The 10,163-nt window shown below is 49.0% G+C and overlaps 1 protein-coding gene across 2 annotated transcripts in view; it reads right to left on the minus strand.

Annotated features, from left to right (window-relative positions):
* NUB1 (negative regulator of ubiquitin like proteins 1) overlaps nucleotides 1-10,163 on the minus strand; it is a 25,351-nt gene that overhangs the window by 972 nt on the left and 14,216 nt on the right. Inside the window, exons 8-12 of one of the 2 annotated variants that reach the window (XM_007469810.1) lie at nucleotides 8,127-8,313; nucleotides 7,334-7,441; nucleotides 6,448-6,600; nucleotides 2,609-2,755; nucleotides 568-663 (exon numbers count right to left, since the gene is read on the minus strand). In XM_007469810.1, the coding sequence (XP_007469872.1) occupies nucleotides 568-663; nucleotides 2,609-2,755; nucleotides 6,448-6,600; nucleotides 7,334-7,441; nucleotides 8,127-8,313 (691 nt within the window). The remainder of the gene's footprint in view (nucleotides 1-567; nucleotides 664-2,608; nucleotides 2,756-6,447; nucleotides 6,601-7,333; nucleotides 7,442-8,126; nucleotides 8,314-10,163) is intronic. The other variant, XM_007469811.1, reaches the window with a different exon arrangement.

Consider the following 10,163-nt stretch of genomic DNA (forward strand, 5'->3'; position numbering starts at 1 on the left):
GGGGGGGGGGGGGGACACGTTCCCAAAACCCACCGCATGCATGTACCACCGGCCGTCCCGCGCTAACGTGCGCGTGAGGCAGCTTGGAAAGGAAGGAGGAAGACCCGAGGCGGCCACGTCGGTGCCCAGTCGCCTCAGAAAGGCAGCCGGCTCGCAAGCCAGAAGCAGCACTGCGTGCACAGACCTCGTTGTCGCCGGAACCCTTAGCTAGGTCTCTGCAGCACACTAGGCAGGCTAACGTGACGGGGGGGCACACATGGACATCCCTGCAGGTCACAGGCAGCGGAACGGGAGGCGACGCACCAAGAGGCGTGTGTAGAAAAGAGGAGAAAAGCCCGAAGAAACCCTTCCCACAGCTTCCCTGTGTTTCCTACTCTGAAGGAAATGCCTGTGCCCCGCTTCCACCCGCTGCAACTGCTGCACGGAGGCAGCGCCCTCGGGCGGGCCGGGCACACCTGGAGCCCCGGAGCCAAGGACTCGGCCCTGCCTGGCCGCCAGCCTTGTCCCGCCAGCTAGTCCCACACGAGGCTGTACGGGCGGAGAGGGGCACGAGGCGCTTGCACTTACTTGGTCAATGGTTTCCCGAGAAGGACTCTCTTGATGGCTGTTGGTTTCCGGACCAGAATCGTTTAACCACCACATCTGAGGATGACTGAGAAGAATCTAAAAACATACAGGGATACCCGTTACTCATCACTAACATCCGCTCAGTCACTCAGGCAGAGACTGAGCACCTGTCAAGTGCTAGGCAGGCACAGCCATGGGACACACAAACAGGTGTAGAAATTGTGGTGGACAAGGCTCAGGGTGCTGTGGAAGCAGAGAAAAGGGACCCCTGAACAGGCTGGGGCTGGAGAGGCTGCTGTTCAAAGGCGGCTCCCACCAAAGGTCGTGTCTGAGTTGAGGTCTGGAGGATGAACAAGATTATTCAGGCAAAAAGATCGCATCTGAGGAAGCAGGAAAGGATTCGACAGAGCAGGCGGAAGGATTCCAAGAAAACAGAAGCTTGTTGCAGCTCAGCCTTAGGGGTGACAAGGTCATAAAGAGCTATAAATGGAAAGCTATAAGCAGTCCAGGGCTGCCCAATGTGACTTCTCTTTGGAAGGTGACATGCTCTAGGTTTACAATGTCAAGGAGCAGAGCAGAGTTCTTTGGACCCTTGATTTCTCTGTCACATGATACTTACTCTTAACCTTATAAAGCCCTTTTGGGGAAACTTCCCTTTTAACACTAAATACTTCTATATCGATCAAATGTATTTATGTACTATTTGTTTAATTAAAAACTAGTTTTGAGCCCCATCAGTCCCTCCACATATTCAGAATTTTTAAATTTCTCTATCAAATTAGATATTCAAATAACATTTTTGAATTAAAAAAATATATTAATACATATATTTGAAAATTCAGTCGACCCTTGCACAACGCAGGAGTTAGGGGCGCTGACCCTCATCGCAGTGGAAAACCCAAGTGTAACTTACCGTGGGCCCTCGGTATCCACAGTTGCTCCGCATCCGCAGATCGTGTAGTGCTATACATAGCATTTACTATTGAGAAAGGTCCACGTGTACGTGGACCCACGCATTTCAAACCCATGCTGTCCAAGGGTTAACGGACCGACTAATGGGGACCTCTGAAGAACAGGACGGCAGGTCTTGAGAATAAGAGGCAAAGGCAGGGCAGGCTCCCCACTGCCTGCAGGATTCAGTGTGAACTCCTTAGCAGGGCAAACAAGGTGACGCGGCCCGCCTAGCCCCTGCCTACCTGTCCAGCCCTGTCTCTGGCCATTCCCCACCCTGCCCCACCTCCAGCAGGTGTAACCCAGGCCTTGGCAACCCCGGGGCTCAACTCCCCCAGCCTCATGCTTCAGCCCTTAGCACTGCCCCCACTGCTCCTCTGTCTGCCGGGCCCCCTCCCGTGACCCGCCCCCCAGCTCAGCTTGCAGCCCCTGCCCCCCCCGCCCCGTGCTGCACTCCCACATGGTAGCCCTTACGCCACTGTGCTCTCTGCGTCTGTCTCCCCACTAGCCTGTGGGCTCCCCCAGGGCAGGCGTCATCTCTGCTGAGACTCAGCACAGCACCTGCCTCATTAAGTATCCTGTCTGCTCCTTGAACAAAAATTGGAAGGGCGTGGACCCGGGCAGTGTTACCACTAATCTGGATCCCAACCTGTTTAGTCACTTCTGAGGACTTCTTTAAAAAGCCCCTTTGCCAACATGTACTATTGACTAAATAATAAAACTAAATATTCAAAGAAAACGTTTTAATTCAAAAAAATTATATTAAAACTTCAATCACCTTTCTTCCACCTTACTGTTAGACTCCTGCTGCAAACAGAAACCTCATCAAAGTTCCTGCCCTGTGAGCCCTGCGGAATCGTGGACAGGCACTGAGGTGGGTGGGGCTCGTCACTCTGGCTCTGCCACTGGGTTCGAGAACAAGAGAGTTCTGACCCTTAGATCCAAACCAGGAATGAAGAGGAAGGCCCGCAGCCGTGGGGCTCCCAGCATCAGGAAGGACACGAGAGCAGCTTCAACGAAGAAGTGGAGGGGTGGCGCCTGGGCCGGGAGCAGGGCTGCTCAGGGAGGCCAGAGGCTGGGGAGGGGTTACCTGCAGGGACTCCTCCAGGTTCCCGCTGGCCTGGTGGAGCGCCTGCCTGGCTGCACGAGCGGAGTAGCCCATTCCTTTCAAATAGTTTATGTTCTCCAGGCGGCGTCTTTTCTTCTCTTTTTCCTCCTTCCTTATTTGGTCCAATTTCTTTAGGAAAACAGCAGAGTTACCAAGTTAGGGATTGCGGTTTTGTAGAAAAGCCCTCTCAATCCATGCTCTATAGCAGTCTCAGGGTCACCAAGCAAAGTGAAAACCACAAGGTGAGGTGACCCTCTCTCTCCATCCCGCCCAGCATGAAGGCCACTAGAGCAGGGACCAGGGCTGTGCTGCTCGCGGGGAAGCCCAGTGGGAGCCGGAGACGTCAGTCCAGGGAGGGAAGAGAGCACCTCGGGGACCACCACCTGGCACCAGAACAGGCCCCTGGGAACCAGCGGGCACATCCTGCGGACCCCCAGAGAGGTGGACGTGCCTTCTTCTAGGAAGCAGGGGGAGGAGCTTCCTGCATGGGTGGGAGGGCTTCTCAGCCTCTGCTGAGTCACCTGGGATCTTACCGAAATGTGACTCTGAATGTGGGGGCCGTGGAGGGGGTGGGTGGGTCCTAGATGGCGCCCAAGCTACCGATCCACCCACCACTCCCTGGGTAGTAAGAACTTAGTCCACTTAAAACCCCAAGAATGCTCAATGCCAGGTGACAAAGGTCACCTACCCCCGTGGTTCTCAACCCCGAGTCTCAGAGGCGCCTGGCGTTGCTCCAGGAGCCTGAGGAAGGCCACAGGTTCAGTCTCTTCTCTTCCCACCCCAGCCCTCATCAGGAGAGTTCTGAGTTTGTTTTGAAAGCAAGTATCACTTTATTTTATTTCTATTTATTTATTTATTTTTTGGCTGAGCCATGCGGCTTGTGGGATCTCAGTTCCCCGACCAGGGATCTCCCCGGCAGTGAAAGCGCCGAGACCTAACCACTGGACCGCCAGGGAATTCCCACAAGTATCATTTTTAAAGGATTTCTGCTGATTAAAACAATAAAACAGGTTTGACAACCACTAACTGAATCCAACCTCATTATTTTGCCAATGAGAAGACAGAAATCTCTCAAGACAGTTAGGTGACCCAGTCAAGGTCATCACCGACAGCAGAGCAGAGAGATGGCTTCTGCACATTCTAGAAACGGTCAGCCCTTGGCCCAACACAGGGAGAACAGCAGAGAAAACAGCTTTTTCCTTTGATGTATCTCCTCCTACCTCCATGGCTCAGTCCAAGCAACAAGGGTCCCCTCCACATTCTTACAGCAAGAACACGGCCTCACCTCTTAGGAGAAGAAAGGAATCCTCGCCACGGAACCAAATACTCCAAGCTGGCAGTAGGACTAGGCAGAAGGGGTGACTGCCCACAACATTTCCTGGGATGAAGACAACCTCATCCTGTAATTTCCTGTTTACAACAGTGGAGAACCTACCTGTGAGCAAGCGGGTCTAATGACAGCTGGGCAGCTCTGCCATCCCGCTGCCCAACCCCTTCCCCGGGGCTGTGGTCCGCACCCCCACCGCGCCCTCTAACTGCCTCCTCTGGGCCAGTCTCCACGACTCTGAACCCTTCTGCACAGGCCCGGCAGCTCACGCACCTGCTCCCGTCCCGCAGCGGCCCCTCCCCACACCCAGTCAGGCACCAGCGCTCCCGGCTCCGGCTCCCAGGCCTCGGCTCCACCCCCCAGCGGGCCCTCCCCGCTTCACCACAAGACCCACGCGGGCCGGCGGAAATGGGCCGTATCACTCACTTCCGCTTCACCACAAGACCCACGCGGGCCGGCGGAAGTAGTTCGTATCACTGACTTCCGCTTTGATCCACACGCACGCACCGTGTAAAATGCCTCTACCCCGTCCCGGCCTCTGCTGGCAATTGCAGCCTCTTCCACTTATATTTCAAAAGGCTAATAAGAAGCACGATTAACATTCAAGCAAAGAAAGACCCTCCCAGCCAGCCAGCCAGCAGATACGGGCCTCAGAGCTGACACAAAGTTGGGGCCTCAAAGAACACTTTTTCCTTATTACAAATGCCTGAGTCAGTTTTCTCTTAACCACGTAGATACACATGATATTTCTCTTTATACTAGAATTAGGAAAATAAAATAAGCCAAGGAAATGACAATAAGCATTGCACTGCGAAATCTTATCGACACAGTAGGTTCAAATGTTGGGAGAGAACTGGGTTCTAAAGTCATGGCTGTGCACAGGCAAAAAGACTGAACATCTCTTAGGAAGGCCACCACGCTGCCTCTCACGGCCTCGGAACACTTCAGCACTGTAAAGTGACCTCAGTTTCACTAGTCTGTTTCTTTTGCCAGATGAGAAACTGGCCTGTACTCAGGGCCACGAGGTACAAAAAAGCAAACTTTTAGGAATCACCTATTACCCTCTACTCAGTGGGAGACGTTCAAACCCGGAGCTTCAGGAACTGAGAGGACAGCACATTCACGGGAGCTCACATGCGATGGGACTCGGAGCTGGTCTTCCCACCAGCCACCCCAGCTGTCCCTAGGGTGTGGGAAGCTGACTAGTTCCCTGAGTGGGCCCTGACCAGCCTAAGCTAAGCAGACAGGCTCAAGCCAGTCAGGTCTTGGCATTCCCCTGGCCACGGCGACCGGCTCAAAGGTGGCCAATCAGTGAGCAGCTCAGAACGTCTCTGAGGATTCTTGGACCCGGACCATGCTCTTGGTGTGATGGGATGACCCCGGTAACACAGAGGAGGCAGAGAGACAGAAACTAGAACTCAGCGACAGGGCAAAGGCACTGAATCAACTAACCAGAGACCCAGCCCTCCTCTGGGCTCTTTACAATTAAGTAGGCCAGTGAATCCCTCCCCTTACCCTCTTTATTGGGTGTTTAAGCCAATCTGAATTTGTTGCCTTCAACCAAAAGCATCCCAACTACACATCCACTGAGTGGAAGAGTGAGCAGGGTCAACTGCACTATATACTCTATTGTTTTTTTATTTTCTTCAAGGGCTTATAGTTTAATTCATTAAATGCACATCTGATAGGACACTACTATTTTTTTTAAAAACACTTATTTTTGCTACTTATAAAAAGTTAGGAAGTGAAGTGGTAACTTTTACCATTTTATAATATCTTTTGGCTTTTCAGAACCTTCTGTAAAAACTCAGAATGCTATTCTCAGATGAGAATTAGAAAGTACAGGAGAAAACCAGAGCCTTAGTTCAGGTTTTGCCACCGATTTGACCCATGACCCCGGAAAAGACAACCTCTGAGCTTGATTTCCTCATTTGTAAAACTACCATATTCAATATGGTAACATTCCTTCCAACTCTGAAATCCTAGTTTTTTTTTTTAACTGTACTTATCTCTAATTGTTTTAAATGATTATAGTTTTGAATCTTTGTTTTTATAACATAATGTTAATTGTTCATATGATTTGACTCATGTTTCCAGGCAAGAATGACAATCCTGAACTGTAACAGTGGCTCCCTGGAAAAAACAGACCCCTTTAAAATGGTTTCCAGAAATATACTATGATTAAAAAAGAGAGAGAAGACTGCTTGGATAACTGTACTTACGAGCCACCTGCCACCATAGCAAGAATAAAATGAAGGAAACTGCACTGTCTGAAAACTGATGCAATTAAAAAAGACAAGCTTTTCTCCTGACTTCCAAGTCTGAAGCAATAAAGAGTTCCTTGTTAATAATACCTACTATGGAATTTTTTTTTCTGTTCTTTCATATCTGAGAGCTAAGGCACTTCGGAAATAATTTTGCTATTGCCTCAAGTTTCACACCTACTCAAAGGCAAAGGCCTCAACCAAGCGTTGCCAAGACCACATTAAGGTACCTCTCTGCGGTTGGTGATGTGGGCAGCTGCGTGGTCCACGTTCCCGTCACATGCCCTTAGGCCAAGCCGAGCTTCCTGGGCACTAAATCCCAGCTGCATCAAACTGTGAACTTTTGATGGATCAATATACAGCTCTTTAAAGAGCTGACATGCCTACAGACAAAGAAAAATATAAGAATCATGTAACCATAGTAACATTAAAGCTTAACACAAAGCTAAAGACTAAAGGAAATTGGATTGTACCCAATGTGAATTAGGATGTGTCAGATTTTAGATAAAACCTCTAAATGTGACCTATTATCAGCCAGTGCAAATGCAAAGAGACAACACCCTCTCTGCTCACGTGACTTATATGCAGTATAACATGAGAAAACAGGCTGAGGATTGTGGGAGGGGCTGGTATCCATTATCTCCTCCTTTTTGGTAATAAAGTCCCCTGAATTTGAGCTGAGTGTAGCCACATGGTCTAGGCCAATGGCATGTAGCAGAAATGACAGGAGCACCTCCTGACTCACCTCTCTAAAGAGGCTTGCCCCGGACTCTCTCCCTCCCTCTGCTGGCTGGAAGAGGCACTGACAGGAGCCACCCTGGCTGCCACACCAGCTGCCCCACTGCCCTGGCTGCTCACCTCTACAGCCAGATGAGAGAAACGGAAACTTCTAGCCAATTAAAGCCACTGACTTTTTGAGGTTTCCTTATTACAGCATCTTGCCTGTACTCTCACAAATACAAATGTGTTTACAGTATATGTGAAGGAGAGGGAATGGGAGGGAGATGCACTTTCCTCACCAGTCACACACCACTGAGTTTATGAAATACTTAACTTCTGGGGATTAAAAAACAAAGTAGGTGAAAATGGTCACAACTGGAGCATCCATTTTCTTACCTTGTTGAGATATTCATAAGCCTCTTCACCATTTCCACTGTGATAATTTCGGATACCTTGAAGCAAGTAAAGTCTTAAAAACAAGACTTTCTCTTTTCCACAATTTCCCTAGAATTATTGGGGGGGAAAAAGATCAAACTGTCTTATTTCTCATTACAGGTCTGTAATACTCACATTTATAACTCCCTTCATCTCCACAGGGGCAAAATGGCATTACTAAAATGTTTCTATCTTCACCATTGCTGATGGCAAAAGTAAGGATCCCAGGGTACAACGGGATCACCTGTCCCAAACAGAACACCTATCTCCAGGTGCCCAGGACAGGGGGCCCCCCTCTGGTCAGGAGGGAAGTATGCAAAAACCCAAACCAGGAATATCTCTTATGTTGCCCTGCAATTCCCAAGCAGAATTCTGATGACCTGTGGAAACTGCCTGAGAAAATTCCTTATTCAAAGCCCAGCTCTGGAGCTGTGACTCACTCGTGTGAACTGTCACTGTTCAAAATGTCTATTTTCTGCATTTAAACCTTTCATTAGACTCTAATGGATACAGTCACCAGCTCTCTTGGTCACGGTGATCAATGGGTTTCTGTGACTAGAAAACTGTGTTCCTCTGGTCACAGGCTAACTTATAAGATGTTTAACAATCCCCGTAAAATATAGCTTAAAAAGAACACATTGCATACTACTATCAAATAAATCACCTTTGGCAGCAGTCTAAACACTTTAACAGGAATAAACTCAAACTCTACAAATGGGCTCGCTAATACCTACAACTAATTACAGCAACATACTTTTATGTGGACCAGTCTCTGATGATTTTCTCCGTAACAATTTTTAAAGCATTTCTGGGCCATGTTTAGTTTCTTCTCTGCATCGTCCAGGCATTCCAGCTGTCCCAAGCGGAAGTAGCACCACGCTATGTCCAGCTGCAGTACTGCATAGTTGTCCACAGTGTCCAGCAGTTCTCTGCAGCACTCGCTGCCAAAGACAGGAAATGATGTCACTGACAAGCAGCAGTAAAAACCCTTCTGTGAATGACTGGAATTTTTTTTTCTCCAGTGTTTGGTGTATTTCCAAAGACTACCCTAAGACAGAGATCGCAGTGTTTATGAAGGGAACTATATTTATAATCTGAATCCTTCCAATGGGGAAAAAAAAAAAGGAGTTAGGGCTCAAGAATAGAAGCTCAACACCATCGGCCCTGGGGGGGTGGGGGTGGAGAGAGACAGACAGACAGACGCACACACACACCCTTGCCATGTTGGGAAAGAGGCTTGGCAGGAAGCGGATATCGGGGCCACTGCGTCAGAACCCTTCAGCAAACGTGGGGAGACCATGCTTTAAAGCAGTGGCCCCAGGGTTTCCAACCCTGACTGCAAATTAGAATCACCAGGATGTGAGGAATTTTTCTTTCCTTTTCTTTTTTTTTTTTGTTTTTTTTTGTTTTTAAGAAATACTGATGCTGGGACCCCACTATATCAATTATAACAGAAACCTCTGGAGGTGGGGCCTGGATGTTGTACTTCTAAAATCCCCCTAGGTAATTCTAATATACAGCCTAAGTTAGAACCCCAAAGCTTTAAAAGCACACTTAAAAAAAAAAAAAAAATCCTTCCTTACTATGAACGCCTCAATTGATGAAGACTCTGACGAGGCATTCATGTCCAGTCACATTAAAGGAGGGGAAAAATCATCCAGACAAATGCCAGGCTCTGAATGCCTAGCTGACCTTGGGGCCCAGGTGCAGGTTAAATGCTACTTGGCAGCTGTGGCAGCAGGCTGAACACAGATACAGAGAAAGGGAGAAGACAGGCAAGGCAGTGGAAAGTTGACAAAGATGGACATCGAGATAATTTATTTTGATTTTAAATTGCGATTATGCTAGAAATTCATAATGCAAATCTAGATCTCATGTTTGAACCCTCTTCAATAAGAAAGTAAAATTTGGAACATTCACAAACTTTAAAGATCTCATCTGTTTTTGTTTGTATTCTACTAAAAGTAAGACTGCTCTGGTATAAAACTACAAAACCTGCATGCCCTCAAGCTTCCCATCCTGCCCATCAAAATCTGCTTGGGGAGGGGGGCGGGGAAGAGCTCTGATTCTGTCATTTATGTTTTTTTTTTTTTAATAAATTTATTTAGTTAATTTATTTATTTTTGGCTGCATTGGCTCTTTGTTGCTGTGCGCCAGCTTCCTCTAGTTGCAGCAAGCGGGGGCTACTCTTCGTTGCGGTGCGTGGGCTTCTCATTGCAGTGGCTTCTCTTGTTGCGGAGCACAGGCTCTAGGCGCATGGGCTTCAGTAGTTGTGGCACGCAGGCTCAGTAGTTGTGGCTCGTGGGCTCTAGAGCGCAGGCTCAGTAGTTGTGGCTCGTGGGCTCTAGAGCGCAGGCTCAGTAGTTGTGGCTCGTGGGCTCTAGAGCGCAGGCTCAGTAGTTGTGGCTCGTGGGCTCTAGAGCGCAGGCTCAGTAGTTGTGGCTCGTGGGCTCTAGAGCGCAGGCTCAGTAGTTGTGGCTCGTGGGCTCTAGAGCGCAGGCTCAGTAGTTGTGGCGCACAGGCTTAGTTGCTCCGCAGCATGTGGGATCTTCCCAGACCAGGGATTGAACCCGTGTCCCCTGCACTGGCAGGGGGACTCTTCACCACTGCGCCATCAATGACAGGGAAGTCTCTGTCATTTATGCTTTAAAACAGCAGTCTCCTAAGTGGAGTGCCTGCACTCCAGGGTACGTACAAGACAATCCAGTGGGGCATAAGAATAATCTCTCAGGGCTTCCCTGGTGGCGCAGTGCTTGAGAGTCCGCCTGCCGATGCAGGAGACGTGGGTTCG

This window comes from Lipotes vexillifer, unplaced genomic scaffold, assembly GCF_000442215.2.
Source record: "Lipotes vexillifer unplaced genomic scaffold, Lipotes_vexillifer_v1.1 scaffold472, whole genome shotgun sequence".
Taxonomy (NCBI): domain Eukaryota; kingdom Metazoa; phylum Chordata; class Mammalia; order Artiodactyla; family Lipotidae; genus Lipotes; species Lipotes vexillifer.